The sequence below is a fragment of the Lonchura striata genome, chromosome Z, assembly GCF_046129695.1.
Source record: "Lonchura striata isolate bLonStr1 chromosome Z, bLonStr1.mat, whole genome shotgun sequence".
Lineage (NCBI taxonomy): Eukaryota > Metazoa > Chordata > Aves > Passeriformes > Estrildidae > Lonchura > Lonchura striata.
The window spans coordinates 60248242-60273180 of record NC_134642.1 but is presented as its reverse complement, the minus strand read 5'-3'; the positions used below and the strand labels follow the sequence as shown (position 1 = coordinate 60273180).

The following is a 24939-nucleotide window of genomic DNA, read 5'->3' as shown; positions in this document are numbered from 1 at the left end:
TTTATTCTCTAAGTCAGAGAGAGAGGTAAGATCTTACAGGTACCCCTTAAAATGCTCAGAATAAAAAGGCTAATATACATTATAGCTTAGTTTTTGCTGAATTTGTGCCAACAGATATAGGACCACATTTGTAAGTCCTAACTGACACCTGTAGGTTAATTTTATTATGCACATATAAGGTTCTGTGGTCATTAATTTCCACACACAAGAATAGTTGCTTTGAGTGTGTGTAAGCTCAGAACTTTTCAGATATGGCAGTGCTCTTCCCAGGCTAGGGCTGGATTGGACCTGGGTAGCCAGGAGTGCTGGCTAAAATTTTTGTGTTTTTCTACCTGAGCATTTAGATATGCTGATGCAGTGGTGGAATTCTGAAAATGACATACATAAGTGTTAGCTCCTTCCTACCTTCCCCTCTATTATTTTATATTTATTATTTTATAATTATTTTGTCACCCCTTAATAATTATTAATAAAAGGATAAAAAGCCTTTAAGGACTTTGATGTAAAAAATAGAATGGATACGAACAAACAGTTTGACAGATGGGGAGAACACACATTAATCAGAAAACCTTCTGTGGATAAAGCTTAGTAGAGAATTTTTCATAAGTGTTAGGGGAAAAGAGTTTACAAACAATTTAAATTTTTAGTATTGATAAGGGTTACAGATTTTATTCTGAATTTTAGACACATTGAACACCTTTTATTTTTTTATGCTTAGATATGCTCTTAATGTGTGGCATATCAGCTTGAATGTTTACATATGATCTGACATGGAAAGAGTCTTACAATTTGTAAAACAGTATACGTATCACTTATGTTTGCTCTAATGATGACAGTGATTCCAATTCAGTCTGGGTAGCTATAGTTTTGAAATAGTTCACAAGGTATGAACCTCCAGAAGGCATTTAGAGCTCCTAAGCTGGATGCCAAACTTCTAGATAGTAAATCTCTTTCCATATTAGATACATCCTTATGGAGCAACAGGAGGTAAAGAAAAGCTGAGTTGCACAAGTCTATCTGGAAAGATCTGCAGGCTTAAAATACATAATGATTTACAGAATCAAAAATTGCAGAGCACTTGCAAGCATAAAACATATTAATGTATTATTCTGATTCTGCAAAAAACATAAATGCAAGTAAAAAGTACTATTTAAATCAATGCATTTAATTTTAAGCATAGTGAACAGGTCTACTTGTGATCTTACATTTCAGTCCTCCCAAGCAAGTTATCTTCGCTTGGTGTCTTTACAAAAGCAGACTAGCAACAAGACTCCCAAGAAACTTATAAATGGAATCAGTGTCTGGAATGTAGTGAAAGGAGTTTAATAGCAACTGAAAGCAGAATTTTCCTACTGGTGAAACTAAGGCAAGAGGTGCATGAAGCTTTACAATATGGTAAATATGCCATATGCTTTGAGAAAGACTCGCCATTTGTAAACAATCTTTACAAGAAAAGTCTACATTTAAATATACAGTTTCCACGATTTGTCATAATGATATGTTTTCAGTGATTATATATGTTGACAATGATAGAGCTAAACTTTTAGAACTAAAAATTCAGTAATGGAGTTTGTGGTACTACAAAAGTCAGACAAGGGAAGACTAAAAGGAGTTTAGTGTCAAGAGTAAGAAAATCAAACCAAGAGTGCTTTGTGCTCTCCTGAATAAAAGTTTATATCAGTCCTTTCATGTATTGTATCCCCATGCAGCACCTTAGTGCTGAAATCAGATATTACAAGAAAAAATCATATGTGCTGAAAATGCAGATAAAATATCTGTAGTGATCTTGAAGGTAAATTAAGATGTAGAACTGGAGTATAACATGGTGACATAATTTGTTTTTTGCTTTAAAAAGAAGAAAGGAATCCAAAATTATTTGGCAGGTTGTTACAGAATGCTACTGATGGAAATAATTCTGATGAATCTCACCATTGCATAAAGCTGTGGCAATAATATTAGGTTCAGACTTCTGAGTCCTAGTGAGTAAAAGAAATAGAGAGGTCAAAGATTGACAGCTGCTCTTTCACAACAGAAATAGCCAGCTCAATACTTGCAGCTGGATCTTAATTAAAATTGACAGATTGACAAAAATTTTCAAAGTGGAGCTACAGTTCTTTAAAAACCCTGTTATGCAAAAAATGGGTGTTATATTAAAAAGATGTAAACAATGAAAGAGCTAGTTCAAGCTGACAGGAGAAAAAGGAATGTATTCAAGCTACAGAAAGTGTATTTCACATTCAATGTCAAGAAAAGTACTCTAAACTAAATGCAAAAAAGGAGAAAAAAGATTTCTAAAACTTGACTATTAAATTCCAATATTATTAATTACTACTGGCCTTATGACCACTCACAATCTCACCTAGTTAAGGACTGCACTAGAAAAGTATTAGGACTGTATAATATTCATATTTTCCTTTGAAAATGATCTCCATAAAATAAAAGCAGAACTGCAAATATGCATACTGTTTGTTATTTCCAGTCACAAAATACCACAGTCTGTAAATAAGGCACGCCAAAGGCATGCAACTGTCTTGCTCTAGGGGGAAAAATACTGAAGTCATCATCTTTCTCAAGGACATAAAAAGTTGGAGAAATTCTTGACCTTTTAATAAGCATGCAAGACCTCTGGATGTCACTTGTACATTCATCATTTATACATTCGTAACACCAGAAAAGGAAGATCCTCTAATTTGAATAGGCCTAAAGTGTCTGCTGTTTGATTTCAGATTATGTATTTGGTTAGGGGAATTCTGGTTGCTGGAAAGCTCTTCTGTCTTTCCCAGAAGGGCTCTGCCCTGACTTCCTGCATTACTCTTTCCTGCCTGTCCTTGCTGACCAGAAGTCACAGTGTTTCATGGAGCAATGTGCATTTCCTCAATTCCTTCAACAAGAGGTAACAAGTTGGTTACCTCTAGGCAGACAGAAAGTCAGCCATGTCTACTTTCTTAGCTACAGATATCACCCTTGGCTGTAAACTGGGGGAGGGGCAGACTGGACTGGCACATTTCATAAATAGCAAGTACTAAAAGATATCTCATAAAGTCAACTAATTTCCTGTTTATAACTAGGAATTGTTAATGCAAGTTGCATGTACTAAGCATTTAAACTTACCTAGTTTTGCTATTCTGGAACATAAACCAGGAGAAATGCCAGTCAAAACCTTTTCACCAGTGCCTACTGGTGACTATGCTTTGTGATTTGTGGGTTTTTTTTTTTTTTTTCCTTAAAAAAGTAGGAGACCTTCTTTTTATGCATGAAAATAAAGTACTATAGATACCCTACTGTTGTAACTCCAGTCTACAGCTGGCTTTTTACAGGAGATTTTGGAAATATTGCTAGAAGTGTTTTGCTAAGCTTGACTGCATAGCAGGAACCATAGGGGTTGCCCAAACATAATGTATACAGAACACTGTGCTGCCATCACACAACCAGGTGTACTGTAAGTCTGTGTGTCAGTCATTCACACCAGAAACTCAAAGAAAGGAGTGGAGAAAGCAGCAACCTAACACTTTCAAAACCCAAATAGCATTATTAGGAGACTTCTGGGTGAAAGTGATGTTTTTGATCTGGACAAACGTACCTGGCATTTTTATGAGACTCTGAACAAGTAAACAGGACTTTGCCTGTGCTTTTTGCATGCCAGTAGCTTTACGAATAGTCAGTTTAAAAGATCATTGCTATGGGCATTGCATAAATAATTTTATATACATAAATACATATGTATATATATATTATCTATGTGTGTGTGTGTGTACCAATGCATGTTAAATAAAAGCCCTAACAATACTTTAAAAACCCATAGCTTACTCTGAGACTTATTTTCTAGGATAAACTATATTTTTAATTTATCACTTCAGAAATCAAAGCTGTTCATGACCTTTTAAAATGACTATACATATTACAGCACACTGTTTAAGATTAAGATTGGTTTTTTTCCCCCTCCACTGTAAGCAAAGTTTAGACAGTTAGCTTTCATACTTAGAAATAATTATTAAGCTTTGATTTAGTTTCTTAAAGTTCATAATTAGGTCTTTTGATTGTGATCTTTTTTTTTGGTTGTATAGGTCAAAGTAATCAAGTAACTATGTGCAGAAATTAACATTATTATATTAGATTATGTATTGCAGTAGTAAAGCTTGTTTGAAGTGCATGAATAAAAAGTGAAATTACAGGAAGAACAATCTAATATAGCAATACTAGGTGCATTCACTGTGCATCTGAGAGGAGGAGGGGGGAAAAAAAGAAGAGTTTTCACTCATTTTGGCCTAAAATGTGTTCAGGTTTCCAGGATTCTGACATCAGAACCCAGATAACTCTGGCTAGAACCATAGGGCTTTACAATAAAAGCTAAAATATTGACCATATGATGGCAAAAAGTCTTTATTTTGCGGTTAACTTATTCTCTTCTAGCTACTCTCTGATGAAGTTGGTGGTGCTGTGGAGGATGATCTCCTTCTTCTTGACAAAGATCGTGATCGTTCAGCACTGTAGGCAACATGCTTATCGTAATTTTGTATCTGAGCCTCGAGGAATTCCCTCTGTTGCTGGCTGATTGTCTGGCTAATCAGTCCAGGAAGAGCTTGAATGCTACCAATTAAAGTTTCCAGTTTAGTTTCCAGAGTAACAATTCTCTTCTCAAAATCTTCACTTCTTTCATTTAAGTCAGAAATCATGTCATACATGATGTTTTGAGTCTGAAAGTAGAAGGATGTAAGTAAAGGTTTAGAGAGACCTTACACGTATTGTAACAAGTAGAACAACTCTACAAGGGTTTGTAAAATAGGATGAGTATTATAACAGTATCTAGTTTTGTGAAATAATTTTTCCTACAGATTAAATTACAGTAGACTAAACTTTCTATTAGATTTCTTGAGCAGAAACATAATGCCCTTTAGTAGCACTTTCGATGTTGAAGTTGAAATCAATTAAAGACCAGACCCTTTTAGGACATTTGGGTGCTTGGGAATGTACCAGGCCAAGCCTTTTGAGCAGTCAGGCTAAGCCAAAAGGGAACCGAAGGCTCCACTGATGTGCTCCATCCTTAAGTGTTTTTAATTCTGGTTTTAAATACCTTCATTCTTCTAAGTGGAGCACAAATGTTGTTCACTGGCTTGCTCCTTAAACTGAGTAGATTTTCTTTAATTGGCAATAAGAGGAGTTCAGTGGATTGTTTTTGAAAAGTAGTGCAAGGAGTAAAAACTCAATCGTATGCTTTTCTACTTTTGCACTCTCCAATCTATCTGGCCTCTACAAAACACTGCTGGAATACAGCAAATATATAGAGTGTACTTTAAAATGACACAATGGTCAGTGAAAATGTAATCTGAAATGTGTAATTTCATAGAGACTTGGTGAAAAGGTAATGGCTGAATGTCTGCCTCTTATAGACTGAGACTTCAGATTGTTTAAACTAGAGTCAAAACTGGATGTAATTCAGTAGAAAAATCAGTTGAATTTTATGAACAATCTGAAGGAAAGGCAAATTAATTGAATGAATGCCTGAAGTGTAAACCACTTCAGTATCAGGTGTATTATAACCTATTGCTCTGCCTCTTATTTTAGGATGCTAGCATAACTCTTGAAAGTGAAGTAGTCTACACAAAATAGTATATTAAAAGTCCTTATTAGCTGCCAAAAGCATTAGACTGAATTGTATTTTCGCCTGAGGTTGTCACGTGGTTCTGTAAAGCAAGAGGGGAATGAACACTGAAGAGTTTAATCTTTGCTTTGATGTATTTGAAATTGAGGAGGATTTTGAGGTAAATGAAGAGGTGTACAAGAAACCCTTAGGAAGAGCCCATTAATGCTTCTAATGTAGCCTCAAATTAAGCTCACAGTAACTGTTAAATATTAAGTTCTAATGAGAAATCCAAAATGCTATCAGCTCAGACCTCTCACTTTTTAGTTTATAATATATGAATATTTATGAAAAATATTAGCAACAGCAAACAAGCAGATCACAACTGGATAGCCTCTTTTACTTCAACTCTAATGGTTTAAAAAAGATTTTAAAAGACTTATGGTATATTATCAAAGCAGGCAGCTGTTATTCCCTATAAAAACTTAAATAAATGCAGATCTAAATTTACTTGTCTGAAGTTACTGCTGCATAAGACAACAGGAACAGGAATCCAGAACCTCTAACTCCAGTCTAGAGGCCATTTACAATGGTCTGTCATGGCACAGTCACTATCACCACATGGCAAATCTTCTTACTTCACAGCGCAACACAACTACAGCCCGTTCACAGTTCAGCGTTTACCATGACCACTGCAGTCAGCTCAGGAGCTCTCAGGATCAGCCTCTCAATTGTGAAGTCTTTTTCAAATGTACAAAAAAACCATAAATAAATATGGCACATTCAAACTTTCATCAGGATTCTTTTTCAGGATGTAGGTGCTACCACAAAACACACACATATTTTCATTTCCTACATATAACACCTTGTTACCTTGTTAACCATATTTGCACATACAACGCATAATATTTTCACTTAAAAACTGTTCGTTTTGAAAGGATGAATGTTGAAACAACAGTAACTGCCTACTAACCTTTGCCAGGTCCACCAAAGTGTTGGCTTGATCATTCAGTTTCCTTTGTTCCATTTTTACACTTCTTAATCTAAAAAGTGGAATTTTAAGTCAAATTTTTTTCTTTGTATGAGGTCATACTAGGATTTCTAGAGAGCATGCACAAAACTTACAAGAGCAAATAACTGCATGGACAATGCCTTGACTACTTTGTGTAGAGTCAGAATCTTTAATGTGCCTGCTACAATGAGAAGCATGCTTCTTCAACACCGCAAAAAAGGAAAGAGCAAGGAAATGTGATGTCCTTGAGAATACCATTTGCCATGGTCAAAGTTGAATTCAAAAAAGAAGATAACAATTTATCCAGACTACATGAAAGAAAGCCAAAACATTCCTCAAAGCCTCAGTATCGTGACAAGTAGATATAGGAAGAAACATAGAACAACAGGTTTTGGTCATTATTGTTGTAGTAATCAAGAATCTTCCCATGCCTACATGACTAGATACAGGTATTAGCCCTGTTCTGTCGGAAATGGATTGGGTTAGCAGGTGTTGGAACCTGATGAACATACAGTGATAAGTGAGTTTCTCCTTTAAACAGAACTTCCATCAGACCAGCAGCTAAATAACCAACATGCTTGCCAATACATTTGGATTTTTCAGATAATTTGTGAATCTAAATATGATTACCTTTTAAATTGACATCATTCTTTTTCAAAGCACTATTTAAACTACAGCACTGAAAAGCTAAGAAAGAAGCAGCAAAGGTATATTTGTTTCTTTGATGTGTACCTATCTGCATTATTGTTGGTTATGCACATTTTTGGCAAGATACATGACCCTTTGTATGCATTCTCTGATATGAACACCATGTTTTTCAGATTACCTACTAGAGGAGTGGTTTGTAGATTCCATTTTCACAAATAGGCAATTTCTCCCTTAAGTATGATTAATTTGTTCAACATCTCATAATAGATCCATACCTGGACTTTCAATGGCTTTTCTGGGTGTTCTAGAGCAGGAAATAGGGTTTGCAAAACCAAGGTATCAATTTATATACAATGTGTGATAAGGCACCACTTCAGTCTACCAGTCTGCCAAGGGCCTACCAAAATTACAATTTGCTTAGCTGTCAAATGGAAGTATGGCAGCATTTTGTGACACGTGGGTTGCTAACGCATTCTCTGCCCATTTCTCAGTGAGGGTACTACTTAGAAAGCTAGTTTAAAGAAAACCTTGAAGGTAGTCCAAAACCAGAAATTTTATTTCATGTCTTTAGTTTACAAGCAATTCCTTTCATATGTAGTCTAACCGGTATGAGAAAATAAGTTGTGGAGAGTGAAGTATCATTTAAAAATATCTTTAAAATATAAATGGAAATAACTCTGTTAAGGTAGAAATGAACTGATCACATAAAACTGGCATTCCAGGAGGTTTGTCACTGGAATGCCATATGCTCTTCTTTCCCTGGAAGCTTCTTTCAGAGCACAGCATAGATGTAGATGGTATGAGTGGTGTTTTCACAGGCTACAAGGTGGAGTTTTTCTAAATCAAAAACTATATAGGAGTCTCCAAGGTACAGAATTATATAATCACAGTGTCAGAACAGAATAATTATTCAAAGGAAATTATTTCACTGGAGAAAGAAAACCCCAGTGTTTTGATGACCATTCTCTCAAATAATTTGCAGAATATGTGCTTTCTGCTTTTCTTAAGATTCACTGAGTCATCTGTTTGACAATCAGGATTTTAATTTTAAATTCCAGGAAGTTCATTATTATTGTAGTACTACAAGTACCAGTTGACACTAACATGATAATTCTTCATAGTAACCAAGCCAACACCTACCATAAGCTGTAAGAATGTAAAGATATGGCAAGTCTTTAGCTGCAGCAGCCGGATTTAAAGAAAACCAACAGACTTTCTTAGTATAATTCATTAAGATAAAATTTTGATTTTATGAACTTCACTTATCACAGAAAAAGATCATGATTCTGGATCGCATTTCCATGGCAGCAATCAGACCACTGAAGTTCACAAATAAAAACTCTATTTTTTGCATGCAGACAGTGGTAAATTCTGCAAGTTTAGAAAGGAACAGCTTGTACAACTTACTTCCGAGCTCTATTTTCATTTTGTTGAAAAAAAGACAAAACAAAAGAAAACAAAGTGTAAAATATACTAAAACAACCAAATGAGCACAGTGGGCTCGATTTAGCAGGTGGAAAGTCCTAGGGAGTTGCTACTTTTGATCAGTAGCTGCCTGAGGAGGCGTCTAACTTGCATTCATGATGAAGGAAGTGCCTTCAAGCCTTCCCATTAACTATCATCTGTAGATTTTCTTATTCATACAATACATAACATGCCTTTTTATGATTTTACCTTCATCTTATCTAATGTGCATGAGAAGCAGAACACCTAGACCAGCTGAACACATTTCAGAGCTGTGACCATGACTGTCATCATGATAAAGTCTGGTTTCTTTTACGAAATTGGCCCTGAAATGCCACTCTTTTTATTTTTGTCTCCAATGAAATGGTTGGAAGGTGAAGGAGAGGGACCAAACAAAACTTAAGACTCTGGGAAGATGGAAAACTGTAAGTCATTTGAGAAAAAGTGCAAAGATGGAAAGGGACAAAAAATTAATTTGCATCCGTCTAATCAGCTGCAGGAAGAAAGCAAACTGCTAGTGCAATATTTTCTTTCATGTTGCAGTCTTCAGCATATTGGAAAAATTATCTTTCATTTGCTTTCCTGAATACAAAAGTTTTGGGGCTGTAGTGCAAAGTGGTAAAAGAGAGAAATTATTAAGATGTGCAACCTGGCTGTCACACCTAGGAAAAAATTACTGATGCCACCTTTTTCCCTCCACCTGATTAATTAATTTTTAAGGGAGGTGCAGAACACCCTTTACATCCTGAAAAGTTCTTCTGAGCTTGAGTGATAAAAAAAGCTGGAGATCGAGCCTGCTGTGCTTTATAGATTCTTTTCTGAACATATGTGCTCATACACACACAGACACACAAACACACGCACACACACACAAAATAAACAGTAAAGTTAAAATATTAAGGCACAACCTTTGCAATCAAGGATTCAAGTCCAGCAAAGATGCACATGACATGCTATCCTCTTCCCAGAACCCTTCCACTCCCCTCCACCTCCCAATCCTTTAAGCTAAGCAGGATGGCTAAATTACTATATACAAATATACTTCTTTATAGTCACATAAAAATCCCTCAACTTCTATTGTATTTTTATTCCTCAAAGTATCTCCACAATAACACAGTAACATTTAAATCTGCAAGTTTGCTAAACATAATACAGTAATCAAGGTTTACAGTGTACTTCACAACTTAAGCTTAGCTACTTACTGCTTCAAAATTATGAAATAGAGAAAGATGGTTAGTCTAAATTTACTAATAGAAAATGAGTAAACCTGGACTTTCCTTCCTGTCTTTCCTGTAAGATGCTACACAGATGTTCTTTTCATCATAGATGCTTCCTTCACAGCTCTTCCCTGGTTGTCTCAGACACAGGCCTACGCTATAACTGATGGTTATGAAACCATCAGTTTGAAAATAAACTTAATTAATTTACTTCTTCCCTGTAACTCATGAGAACTATCTTCATAGGCTATACAAATGGCTGCCTCAGGCTGAATAGGGATAACAAATAGAACAGACAAACACTGACTGACCATTCCTCAAAAGAATTCTGGTTCCTGAGGACAAAAAGGTTCCTGAGTTTTTTTTCCCCTCTCATGCAGTTCAAGAATAGTAACCATTGTGCAATTCTGCTCATTTGGATGTGCTTTATGACAAATACATACTGCAAATTTTAGATAAATACTCGTAGTTTGGCAATACCATAGCACAGCTTAATCCTACAACCAGTTTTAGGTCTCAGGCTTGTTTTCAGACTCCCAAGTAGAGGGGAAGAACTCATTTGAATAATGCCAGAGATGCTCAATAGTCTCAACTATTGGCATACAGTCCCATTTTCTAGAACAGATGGCAGGGGTTATAGCTGACATACCAACATTTGATTTTGTGCACTGACAATATGCAGTGGAGAGAGGCAACTAAATGCTGGTGGGCTATGAAATGATACTTGATGAATATTCTTTTCATCAAACACTTCATACATACTCTCTTCTATCACATCATTCTGATTTTAAGATATTAAAACATCTACTACAAAGAAATTTTTTTTGTTTTGCTTTGATTTTTTTTTTTTTTTTTTTTTAATTTCCCTCTGTCTATTGTAGCTCACATCTTTCTACCTGGAAGAAAATGCACAAAGGATGGTCTCAGTGGCATAGAACAAAAAAATATTGATAATTCAAGAAGTATAGGAAGAGTCCAAAAACCATTGACCAGTTTATATGGACATAACTTGCCAGTGTACCTTTTTATTTTATTGTAAACACATAATACAGTAAATGCTTATTTTTGTCTTACTCTGAAAGAAAATAAAACTCCAGAACAATCTTCTATGAAGGGAAGGGAATAGTGAGGGGAGAGGAGAGAGGGGGCCAGATGATATTAAGAGTGACTGAGAGAGAAGGAAACTACCAGCAAAACACCTTGGGAGGGAAAAGAAAGCAAAATAGTACTTACTGATGAATAGCTTGCAAGAATTTGCGTTGATGTTTCCTTACTTTTGCATGGTCTATTTTTTTAACCAGCTTTGTGTTTTTATAAATTAACCATGTTTCCCTGAGTACATTGGCCGCTGCATTTTTCACCTGTTTAATAAAAGAAAAAAAATAGGCTGACAAAAGTAGAATAATCTTATGTTTTCACTTTTCTGTTATTAACTCCTCCTAGAGCTTTTGAAATGCTGTCTTAACTGTGAGAAGTGGGTACCTCAAGAAGCTGCAGCACTGAGGGAAGAAAGCAACAACTGGATTAAGGGGACTGCTGAGTAGTTTCCTTTTTATATAGATGTGATGTTCAGATCAAGTATTTTTGCGTCCAGGAATAGTTTTCCATCTTCAAAGAGTTGGAACTGTTTGGTGTTTATGGCAATATAAATTACAGTGAGAAAATACTATTGCATTATCTGTACGTTAATTAAATGTATTCAATAGGAACATAATCTTTCTCTCTTTCTTGTTCTTGTTATCACTTCTTAATTCTCTTAGCATTAATGGTCTTTTAAAATTCCAGAGCTATTTGAGCACTTTGTCCTTTTTCTTGGCTTTCCATAAGATGTTAAGAGAACCTATAGTTCTCTTATTAGGCCCTCCAAAATTTTCACGAATGCTTAAAAACATACAAATAATTTGAATGCAATATTGATTAACGGCTGAATGACTAGGCTACTTGGAAATAAAAATTGTCCTAATTATTCACCTTTATTTTCTCTCCCTCCAACTTTATATCATGCCAGTCACTGCAGTGTCAGAGCTAAGTCAATGGCTTAGACATTGCAGGAATGTCATGCAATAGGTTGGCCCAGCAACAGGCCCCCCTACCTTGCACCTGTAAGTGCTGGAGGACCTTCTTCTGTCTTTACTGAAAGCACAACCATGGTTTAGAGACCTCCTCACAATCCCTAAGTAGCCCTTGCATTTCCACAAGGTATGGCTACCATCAGGCTGTGCGGAAAGCTCCCAGCATCTGCATGATTTGTGATCTGATGTGCATCTTGAATTTGTTTGCTTGGCTCACTTTTCAAATGCTTTGAGTTTCACAAGATTAAAGCTCTGAAAGCACCACCTGGATAAAGTATTAGATTAACGTTGAGATTTATATGAAGAATAGATGAACAAATGAACTTTAATATGCATAAATAAAGACTAGACTCAAAATCTGGCCAATCTCTGAGACACATTTTGGCCTCAGATATCAGATAACACTAGAAAACTAACTGTGTTAGGAAGGAAAAAACTGTTTTCTATAGTCTAGTATCAACACCTTAACTGACTCCAGTAGGAATGTAAATCAACAAGCTCAGAAAGACACCTTGTCAGACACCCTTTATACCTATATAAGACCTGTCTTCCCACATTGGCTCTTCTCAGTAATGAAGACTGAACGAGTTGAGTGGACTGTACAGCTACTACTCATGTTTTTGTTTCCCTAACACTGACCTGTTTTATTCAGCAAAGGATTTGTATTGCCTTGTTTGCTGCATTTTCTTTCATTTAAAATATTTCTACAAATATCAACGATTCTTATTTTGTGAAAAATAGGTACTTCTAAAAATAATATACAAATATCTTTCAGAGTCCTTCGGTACTGTATACCACTAAATAAACCATGTGTTGTGTACAAAAAGAAGTTGAAAGACTGCCCCACTGCTCCTGTTCATATGTTGTCAACATATGAAAATATATGTTGTTGTCTTAAGAACATCTCTCATAGCTTGAAATTTTTGTTTTTATCTATCATTTCACCTATTTTAATTACAAAAAATATATTTGCATATACCACACAAAAGCTTTTGGTTTAATACGATGGTTTAGTTTTACAGCACTTAACTGCTAATTAACTCATTCACACCAAATACCTTCCAGATACAAGGGCCCTCTATACAATATTCTATACAAATACTTAAAATTTGCTGACAACTTGCAATTACCCTCAATTTAAAGAAAAACTCAAGGCATCCAATTTCTAATCTTTCAAAATAATACCCATGATAAAGTTCAGCAAGGATACCAATCAGGAGACTACTTAAAAATAAATGCAGAAATAAATTAATACATAGTATTCCTTTTCAGCTGTAACTTTAAAATGTGACTTACTCTTTTAGTTAGCTGGGTGTCCATCATGAAATTATGCACATGTTTCTCAGCTTTGGTAAGTTCTAACTTCCTTGCCACCACAGCTACCACCAGTGCAGTGCACCCAGCACCCTGAAAACAATAAAACAAATGCCCAAGATGTTATTACTGCATTTTGCATAGTTTTTAGAGGAAGTTTCTCCTTTCCTGTAGAAGTGTAGCAGGCATCAGGTGATTCATCCCAGTTAAATACAGTGAACACGCTACAGCTGTTTCATTTCAGAGTATTACGACAAGTCAGTATTTACAGGCTGGTAAATTATTAAGGCACCAAAATAATTAGTGACCAGAATGACTTAAAAGTTCTGTTGTTTTTTTTTTTTTTTTTTCCCACAGAGGGTGAAAATTTCAGCATATCCCATATCTAATGCATAAACAAAGGGGGTGATAAAAACAACTTTTTAATCCCAGTAATAGAATACCCTATTCTTAAAATTTTTCTCAAGGTTACAATGACTACTAAAGAGGAAATAAGATTAGATTAGTATTTAGCACACACACACACGAAAAAGAAAAGTTTCTTAGGATTATCTGCAGGGCCTAAAAATAATAGTAAAATTAGTATTTACTCACTCTAGATATTTTCACGTTGTTCTGAATCCTTCAGTGATCTTTTCCAATATTATTCCTGCTTATATTATTACCATATAAAATAGAACACATACACAGGACCATATCTTCAAAACTTGGACAGAGGAAATAACAATTTTCTCATTCATGCTGTGTATATATATGCACATGCATATATACACGTGGACATGCATGTGCACAACAGGCAAATTCCAGAAGGTGCCTTCTCTTTGTAATGACAGTGGCTTTATCAGCATCACAAATTCAAATGCTTATTTATGGGGCAGGTTAAAGAGAAAGGAGGCTAAAATAAGCCAGGTAATAAAAACAGTGTCAATTTTATACATTGATAGGTATCATTTACTTTACACTATAAATTGTTCTGCCTGAATATTTTGTTTTAATAAACAAATTTTTACAGCTTTTTTTTTTTTTTTAAAGTATAAATATTAAATATATGAGGCTACATTTAACTTGCAGGTTCATTCCCATCTAGCTCTTATTCACTTCTGTTACCATTCAATATAAAGCAATCTCTCATTGCTTCTCATTTAAGCGTAGCACGTTTTGATTCACAGACCTTTCTTCTAGTCATTCTGTATTTCTCCCATAAACTTATTCTCTATCCCCCACATCTATAACTGCCTTACCCTCTCCAGAAAATCCAGAAGAAATCTCAGAATTTAGTTTTCAAAATACAAAATCCATTAATAAAAACATAGAGAGTGCAAAATAAATTAACTCATTGGAAACTCCTTTTCCACACAGAATCCTTAAAAAACTGGATCTTGTCTCTCTATGTACTTACTGAGGCATGGAATGAATTCAGTGAAAGCCTTCAATTAATAATTTCTCCATTTCCCTGGTAGACTGTTCCAGAAAGTTCATCCAATTATCTTCTCATTTTCTCCAATTAATTCTCATCTTCCAACCTCAACAACTCTCAGCATTCCTTCAAATGAGTCCCTCATAATTTTGTTTCATTTCCTGCTTCTTCCTTGTCCTTGATACTAAGCCTTTGTTTTTCTCTAACTCTCTGTTGTCCAGTCTTGTGACAATAGACGTCAAAAGAATTTACTTGTAGTTTTGCTCCTTCCATGAGTCAAAATGGTCCTAAAAGTTCTTCTGCTTCTCTAGACTCCATTAACACTTTAAAAGAAAGAATACAGCCCACACAGCTTAAGGCTAAACAATTCAGAAGCTCATTGAGCCTCTACTGAGAAGAGGACAAGGCAGAAGATGCTCTAACACATCCTACATCCCCAGAAAACAGACAGTGCTCTTTAGGTCTTCCTCCTGTCAAGGGAAATGCTAATATGCAGAAGACTTCTCTGTAGGCAAATAAATTAATAAATTACCCCATGTAATAACAAGGAAATGAAGATAAAAGCAGACATCTTTTGGTTCAGTCATATCAGGAAAGCCAGGGCCAGGTGTTGATTTAATGACACAACCAGAGTTCTGCCTGCTCACAGCAAGAAAGTTAGAATGGAAATGAGCTTATTAATATAGAACCCTGGCACAAAACACTTGTTTAATTTCTCTCCTGGGGGAGAGAAATACTAGATGGTTCTTTCCCAACCCTCCTCAAAAAGGCTAGAGGAGTCGTGGCAGGCAAAAGAGGCAAAATCATTCCAGCCTTTGTGATTGAGTCCCATGCTTTTTCAATGTGGCACAGTAGCTGTAAGGGCCAAACGATGTCAAAAGTAGGAGTTTTATGTCTCACATAAAATATACTGCCTGCAGCGTCACCATACTGTCACTGGTGAGCAGTGACAACCACTTCTATGGTGTATGTGCACTCCTATCTTCCTCATCTCCAGAACAGCTTATTGTGATGGCAAAGTATTCTAAAGTCAGTTTAAACCTCTTGGTTTTGTGGCAAGAACATGAGTTCTTCTAGTGTTTCTTCAGAAGTAGGAAGTATTATACTACCTGCATGTTTACATTTCACATTACTGTGAAGGAAAAATAATCACTCATAGCAGCTTACAACAATGACTAAAATTGCACTTAAACTGCATGTTCATGATTAATATTACACCAACCTGCAGTATTACATGGTTCCTCTAAAGAGCTCTGCATCCTTAAAAGTATTAATGAAGTGAGAATTATTAAAAATTGCAGAAATTAAATGGAGGAAATACAGTTGCTTTAAAAATGGTAGCATTGTGTGCATGATACTTGCCATGTTTTCTGAATATGCTGGATTCATAGGAAAATCAGTAGGTCAGCTTATATGCCCAGTGTCCAGTTTGTCATATCAGTACTATGCAATGCATCAGCTACTTATTTATTAAAATTACTCAACTAAGTAAAAGCACCAATAATTATTTCAACTGCAGGACAGGTTTTATAGAGAATAAAATTCTACAAAGTCTTATGTTTGACTACTCTATTAACTTTCAACATCAGCATTTTTATCCAGTTTTGAAGTAAATAATAATATAAATCATTGCTTCAAGCTCTTGCTCAGGAGAATTATATGTAAGATGAAGAAAATGAAAAAGGCAGGACCATATGTATTTTCAGGTATCAAAGCATTAATAAATTCTATCTGGAATTCATACTCCTTAATCAGCTGCCTGAGCATCTCCTGCTTTACAGAGTTATCGCAGTGTATTTCGGCTTGGTAAGCAGCCTGGTTTCAAAGGCACTTAGGACAGAAATTATTACAACACATGCAGTGTAAGCAAATTGATCAAGCTAAGGCTAAGGTTTGACTACATTGTTCATCTGCTCTACTTAGTGGAAACAGGTAATAACAGAATTAACCATACATTAATTTGATGGTGTTCAAGTACTCTGTGATCAAGTATTTGCCAGCAACCACCCATTTTAAAAGCTGATTTTGATACCAGAACTCTTCTGTTTTCCAGAAAACATGTACAAGCTGAATGAAATTATCTACTAAAGCATGAGAAGCTCTTAAAGATCACAGATAGAAGAATAGGCAAGATTAGGACTCTGCTGATGAGTCGACTAATGCCTATTTCCTGTTTGCAAGGATCAGAAGATGAAGCACATGAATTTCATCCTGAACACACAGCATTTCTTACTTGATATGACATGTAGCATATTTGTCTACAATAAAGCAAGAAGTCTGAACTGAAACATATACACAATCTTTCAGCTGAACAAACTCTGGATTTTACAGCGACATCAGATCTCTGATGGTGATGTAGAATTTGCATTTATGAGCAGCACAACCTCTAGCATAAGTTTCACAACCATTTACACAGGAAAGAACTTGTCTTGACTGTCAATCTATTTAGCTGTTGTCCCTTATGAAGACAATTTGATGTGACTGCAAGCAACTTGAGGACATTCTTTTTGTCTTTAATTCTAAGTACACTCTTCCTGTTAAGGACAAAGAATGACACTTAAAGCTCAAATGTTCATTTAGGTCACAAGTCTGTGAAAGCCATTCACCCCTCTAGCCCTCTTTGATGCCTAAAATACAAAGTGAGTTTCCCTGATAGAAATGTAAGTGGAAGTAAATGTTGGCATTTTACTCAAATATGGTTAGGCAGTTCTTAAACACTAGTAGGATAATAATTTTCTCTGTTACATAAGCCTAAATGATGACTGATACACCTTAAAAAAATTAATGGAAGGATAGTTTCAATTGAGTGGGATAAAATAATGTCATCAGGCATTAATGTCAAGCCTATGCTATTTGAAAAGAGAACAAACATGAAATTAATTGTATTTTAAGTTATACTTCAAATTTAGCAACTGAATGTGACATTAATTTAACTTAACCATGACCCTCAGAAAAACGCATAACTATTACTTGGTGTTGTCTTTCACTTTACTTTCAGGCATCATAAATTACAACTTTCCATATTTTCCGCACAGTCTTTCTCTTGGCACTTACTTCTGAATTATTGCAAGCCTCCTTTCAACTGCTTTAACAAAGAAAACTATGTCTTAGACACATCCGAGATTGCTGCAATGGTTATTTTCTTTGCCTGTCATTCTTAAAATGTTACACTGCTACGTGACGATGTAGTCTCTTCTCTGGGGCATTGTATACAGAGCATTTGCCCTCAGTTGCAGTATTTTATGACTTCTCATCGATTTCAGCTCTAGCAAGACCTTTCAGACAAGATTCTTTGCATCACCTGTTTACTTAGTAAAAGCTCCCTAGAAACATATAAATCTAATACATAGTTTTGTTTTAAAACCTTCCCCTTCTTTGTGTAGGATTTTACTTACTACACAGCCTAGCAAAACCAGTGAAGGTACATCAGATTCTGGTATGCCAAGATCACTTCTACTGACCCTACATAATTCCTCCTTGTTTCTCATTCTTTTTGCTCTGTGGAAATGCTATGCCCATCAGTAATTTGGACCATGTATTTCTATTCTCTTTATACAGTACTGGTATCAATAGGATTAGGAGTCCTGAAAGTCTACAGGGATATAAATAAGAATTGATAAAGACAGTAGGTCTGTATTACCCAGTTATAGCATGTACACCATACTAGACCTGACTTTTCCTTTTTCTTCCTTATGAAAGTTACTCTTCAATATACTTACTACATGCCAGCTGAGATGCCTTTTGCAGTCCAATCACAATCCTCTATCCTCTTCACTTTTGCAGTCAACACTGAGGTTTCTGCTTATATCAGCAGAATCACCGTATCAAAGCCGACAAACTAAAAGTTACTATAGGGTTTACATTACAGTAAACCACATCTGACACAGCTATGGCTGCTGGAGGGGAAAAGCTGGTGTTTCTCACAGCACACAATGAATATGTGGCTGTGGAATCTGGATCAAGACCATGCCTTTACTACCACTCACAAGGGCTAAGACTGAAGGTTCACACTACCGCAAGACAGTGATTGCAAAACTGCAGGGTTCAGACTTCAAGCGCAGTCTAGCATGTACATATAACATTCTTGTCAAGGCCCAGTTTTACTGACAGCCAGAGAAGTGCTTTCAACTCTTCAACCAAGGGTTTATCTAAGGCAAATAAAGCTTAGCACTGGCTGCATCTTCAGTTAGAACTGAAAGCAGCATTTGGTCAGTAGAGAAACCCTGTAGTGCTCTAAGTAAATGCCTAAGGCATTGTCACTTGGTACTTGTTTTGATAAGGTTTTGAAATACCTTTACAAGACTATTGAGTCACTCCTGCAACCACCTGGAGGGTGCTGTTGGTGAGAAGGGAAACAACACTGTTCATCAGTGTCTCTGTTGAAAGTCACCTGGCATCTGTGGTTTACTGGACTGGAAGTGAAGTGCAATCTTAAGTGGTGTAGGTGCCACAAAAATGTCCTGCTGTACTTGCCTGTAGCTGAAAGAAGGCAGTTGCCACATTTCTTGCTCACTTCTCTTGGGATCCACTGAGGGAGAGAGAAGGTGCGCTTTGCAGACATATGGTTCTGGTGGGAAATTTAGCTCTGCACCAGAAAAGGCACAACATTCCTCCTGCTGCTCTGCATAAAATGAAAATCCTGTAAGAATTTAAACAGGCATTTTGTTCATTTGGCTCTCTCAAAGGTGGACATACATGACCACCAGGGAAGGGGAAAAAAAAAATCTAAAATGTTGCTTGAAGTAAAAAAAAAAACCTCTCCAAAACAATACAGACAGAGACTAGGGAAATGGTGCTGTATAAATGTGGGTTTGCATTTGTTACTGTTTATTGGGAAGGATGCAAAACCTTGCAAGACTGATTTTACTAATCATTTTATAATGAGTAATAGGACAATAGCTATGCTATCTCACCAAAGGGTGATCTAAAAAAACCTTTGCATTATTTATATTTTCATGTATTCAATATTTGCCTGGCTACTATTGTCTTCAGTGGAGTTTGTCTGCATCACATTTAGAATTTCATTGCAACATTTAAATTTCTGATATACATAAGAGTAGATGAGCACGTTTGTTTACTTCTAATTAAGCCATAAGGTTTTTAGCAACGTTGTGAAAATAAAAACTATGAAGACCATTAAAATGTTATGTATAAGTGTGACATTGATTCAATAGTGTCACACATAGAATGGATAGTCATAAGTAAAGGTGAAGTAAACTTCTTGAGAAATTAAAGCTGTGTACTAGAAGAGACGTGGGACAGCACAGGACAATCATTTATAATATGAAGACAACATCTCTTCAACAGGAGAACCTGTAGAAACAATCTCTTTGAATGTGGAATACAATGACTGTAGTGTTAATGACTGCAGACTGTCAGAGAACCCTGACAATTGAATATGCCCTGATGACTAGGCTTCTGGGAGACCTTTAGTGGTCATAACAGCTAAAACACCCCTGGACAGTTTATCCCAAAATGCATAAAAAACTTTTTGCTGTGCAAGGGTTGAAGTCTGATTTCCTTAAATGAGCAGGCTTAACAGCTTGTTCCTCACCTGTGTTGTAAATACAAAAGTTTTATAAGAATATGTGTAAAAGTATATGAAAACCCTTGTATTAAAGCTAAGGTTACTGCAAATGAAATTATATTTTCTCAGATCAAAGAATTTTTGCTGCAACAGTCATCAGCTCTAGTCATACCTATGTAAGCAATGGCAGCATGAGACAACTGCTTCTCATTCCAGCCAGGAACTAATTGCCTTTAAATTTATTGAAATACATCCATAACTAGACCTTAGTGGGAAAAAATTCCTGTGTCCTCTGACACTTCAAAAACTTCCCTGCTCTACTTGTACAAACTAAAGACCTTCTGAAGAAGTTTTTTTTCCTTAATTTTTCTAGTTTTGAAAGATGGTAAAATCTTTCAAGAGGTGTTGTTTACTCAAATGGAGTAGAATCTTTGTCATTGTCTCACCTTTCAGATTAAAGCCCTCTCAACCATTACTACAGGGATCACATTTTAAAGCTTCTCAACTTGAATTTGATCATTTATGATCCTTTACTTCAGCTAGAAGTTTCATACCACCAAGGCACAGACATGAAATAATCCCAAACTACCTTTATTCCCTACAAAAGTTACCATTTTTGCAATTTGCTGTGCTGGAACAACAATAGTAGAGGAGCTGACAAATTTCTCAGAAGCCCAACCTTTAATAGCTTTACCCCAAAGAATGCAGGCATCATTAACTGTCTTCTCCATATAAAATTTCTGCTCAATACATTGTCTACTTAGGTTGCACTACGATAGAAAGAACAGTCTGCTCTAAATCCTGATGTCACTTATATTTATTACTAAATTATCAGAATCTAACGCACTATATTCTAGCATATATCTGAGATATGGACCCAAGATGCTACCAATTCACACTAAAAGCTTTTCATATTTTCTCAGAGAAGTAAAAACTGAGCAGTGTTCTAGATGTTTGAGGTATCTTCTTATCCACAGAATGATGCACCACAGTGCTTTAACTTGAATTGATCATACCTTTTCAACCTTTAGAGTGTAATTCAAAATACATTTCTGTATTTTATAACTCATTATGTTTCTCTGACACACTACACAATTAAACAATGTGAACAGAAGTTTTGATAAAATCACACATTTTAGACATTATTATGCACAATAATTTATGACCTTTTTGTATATTATACACGAAGTTCTATAAAATAAATTCCACATTTTACCTTATTTAACTTAGGTAAGTTTACCTTATTTTTCTCTTTTTAAGGCCTCATCCCAGAAGACATGCAGACAATGTTAACTATGCAGTTAGAATCTATTTGTTTTTCACCTCTTTTTTCTTACAATCTAGCAACTATTAAATTTCAAAAATAATACAGTTCAGATCTTGCTACCAACAAAAAATAAGACAGTTAGAAACTGCTACTCTAAGTGCCATGTTCCTATTTTAGACAGTTCTCTGTATTTTTTGGTAAGACCAGACTGTCTACAATTATCATTTGCACATACATCACAATTAAGCCTTAGATGAAGAGTTCTCTGTTCTTATAGCAGAAACACCTCATCCTCATCACTTTTTCAAGATTCATGGCAAAGAAACCGTGATTGTTTAGAAGTAAATGCAGACTTCCAAAGGACATTAAAACCTTCAGCATGAGAAGATTTAAAATGAGATCTTATTAATTTTTGATTCACCATTTGGAACTAATAAAAACTATTGTCCCTAAAGCCAGATTGTACACACTGACTTCATTGCAACTACTCTAAAAAGACTACTTCATCTACATGAGTGATCTTCAAATAAAAGATGCCACTTAAAATTTTTGCAAGGAAAAGCTTGAATCTTGTCCACAGCTATTGTATACATTTAAGAAACTTCCCTTATTTATTTGGTTCTTTCCTAGGCCTAACAATCTCTTTGAAGTTCATTTCAACAAGAGAAGTAAAATTTCCACATTAGCAAAGCAGACACTTCAAATAACATCTATTTCATTTAAAGCAAAATTCATCAAGCTATACCCAACAAACTGCATCCTGTGACAGGACAATTGCAAATTCATCCATTTTATTTCTAGCAACATAGGTTTGGCCTACATGTCTGCTTCTACCTGTTGGCGGGTGGCTTTGAGGAAGATTCTGCATCATAAACTTTGCATCATACAATAAATGCACCACCTCACCACATAATGCTGGTTCTAAAAGGAAAAAAAAAACCTTAGAATACTTGTAACAGGTCCTTGTATTTGCAGTCAGAAGAACTGATTGTCATTGTTTTATCTTGCGCACCTGCAGAAGCTTACAAAGGTCTGGAAAAGTTATCCATCTCACAGTCTATAATTATGCATATTTTCATATTTTCTCACACTCCTTACCAATTCTACTGACCTTCTTTAAATTTTTTGCTAACTTCATTAATCTCCTTATAAAGCAGGGAAAATCGTGCAAACCACTCCAAGGCCCTAGATGCAAACAGCCATTAAGAAAGTAGAAGTGCTGCCTTACACAAGCAGTTCCACTTAGAAATCATACAAGGAAAGTGTTCCACCTGTAGCTGAGATCACCTTGCTGATGAGCATCTGAGAGATCTCCTGGGTGGGCACTGACAACCGGGCACAGCAGCTTCAGTAGGCATAAAACACAAATGCAGCACACTGACAAGCTGCAGGGCATGGTGAAGATGCCATAGGTCTCCCTATTTCCTCTCTATCCTCTTTCTCTCTCTGTGATTCTGTGAACAATCACAGCAGCTATATATGTATCCATCCAATACACTATTGCAGACCTATGTAATGTACGCAGGGGCAGAGGATGCATTTGCTCTGGATTTATAGTCCACCTGGCCCACAGCCTGCTACTTCTGCCTAGTAAAGTCTCACTGGAAAAACACAGATTGCTAATTGAGTTGAGGCATCCAGTTCAGTTTCACTTGCTTGACTGAAAACATCTCTGCATTTGCCCTTCTTTGTAACATGCCGTGTCAGTATTTTTATGAAAGTTTCATATATTTAAGTGCTTTGCAAGATCAAAATGTAAATTGTTCTTATTTTTTAATTGTTTGCCTTTTTGGTTCACATTCTTTTGTTTGTTTGTGTGTTTTTTGTTTTTTTTTTTTTTTTTTTTAAATTTTGATTTTTTTCCCTATTTCTCTAATACATTAATCAAACGTCTTTGCTATCTTACTCTCAACAATTCTAAAGGCATTTTTCCTTTTGGTGTAATCTGAGTATGTGTAAAGATGCCTCTCTTCTCCATCACTGTGCATTTGTAGAGTTTAAAAGATGTCACTTGACCCCAGTGAGTCAAGACAGCAGTAGTTAAAATTTCAATCACCAACAGAATTTGATGCCACCAGCAGACTGCAGAAAGTCCCCTTCCCAGGCTGGAGTACATGCAGAATTCAGCCTGAGCACCCCCATTTCCATTGCACAGACAGCAATTCCTGAGGCAGAAGTGGGAAGATAGGATTTTTGCTTCACAGGGATCAAGACACCAAAGTAGGCTTCCTTGGGCCACCAGTTCCACAAAGCCAATATTAACTCTTGAGTTGTCTGTGTATCTGCTCTTGTATTCACAAGTATTTCTATTTATTCCCCCTTCCATCCTTTTCCTTACCCAAAAACAAACAGCAGTATTTGGCATTGATCACACTAATCCAATGCATTTTCTGCTTCAGACGCTAGGGAATTACATTTACCTCTTAAAACCAAAAATATGGTTTTATTTTACTACATCCATTCAACAACTATCTTTGTGTGTCTTTTAATTAGATCATCAATTGCTTCTATTGAAATAAAAATCACTTGGTCTGTCCTTTAAGGATTTTATATTTTCCACAACAAATATTAATTAATTACTGTACAAGTTTCAGAAGAGTAATTGGTTTTAAAGAATGATATTCAAGACATGTAAGCTTTTTGATATTATAGGTTAGACTAGAAGAGAGTTCATTATTATATTTACGGTGCCGTACTTCATATTCCTCAGGTCCTTTATGAAAATAAAACATAACAAAACAAAACACAAGCCTCAAAAAACCCAGAGTAATTCCAACATCTGACTTCTTCTCATTGCTCCATGTTTTTTTTTGTCTCAAACATTATTTAAATTTAATTAGTGGTTAGGCTTTCTATTATTTTACCTATCATAAGACAGCAGCCACTTGGCTTGTTTTTTTTAAGAATGCTTTCTGTCTCCAAAGATGTTTATCCTGAATTCATTACCATGACATCCTGATTGGAGCCTTTGCTCTTCCAAAGCAGCTGCAGAATTTATAATCACTAAAAAAACCCAATCAGAGACATGAAGATATCATCCATACATTTTACAAGTCTGACAGTTGTGAAAAAGAGATGCCAATGTGTGAAAACAGTATGTATAAATCCATACGTGAGTTTTCCATGGAAGCAGTAGAAGTGACTTTGTATGAGGGTTCTGTCCTCATTCTGCAATCTCTGCCCTGCAAGGTGGCAATAAACACTGCTTCTCTACCCCTTTTCCCAGTGAATTTATGACCACATATAATTTTCTCTGGCATCAATATCCAACACGGAAAGGAGTAAAGGCAAATACCCCAGAAGATGGCAGATTTGAGCTCATCCAACAGCCTTCAAAAAAAAGCCCTGTGAGTCATTCCTCTGCTTTTAGCCTGTACCTTTCAACTCCGCTGCAAACTCTGTATTTAAGGAGATATGCATTTA

At 35.8% G+C, this 24939-nt stretch overlaps 1 protein-coding gene across 5 annotated transcripts in view; it reads right to left on the bottom strand.

Annotated features, from left to right (window-relative positions):
* Positions 1 to 1144: 1144 nt before the first annotated feature.
* The window catches only part of KCNN2 (potassium calcium-activated channel subfamily N member 2), a 71135-nt gene continuing 47340 nt past the window's right edge, over positions 1145 to 24939 (bottom strand). For 2 of the 5 annotated variants that reach the window (XM_021524996.3, XM_077790465.1), the window contains 4 exons: positions 13288 to 13398; positions 11153 to 11280; positions 6552 to 6621; positions 1145 to 4694 (listed from right to left, as the gene is read on the bottom strand). In XM_021524996.3, the coding sequence (XP_021380671.2) occupies positions 4407 to 4694; positions 6552 to 6621; positions 11153 to 11280; positions 13288 to 13398 (597 nt within the window). In that variant the 3' untranslated portion in view covers positions 1145 to 4406. Of the gene's footprint in view, positions 4695 to 6551; positions 6622 to 11152; positions 11281 to 13286; positions 13399 to 19195; positions 19339 to 24939 lie in introns of those variants that run through there. The other 3 variants (XM_021524997.3, XR_002464905.2, XM_021524998.2) reach the window with 3 other exon arrangements.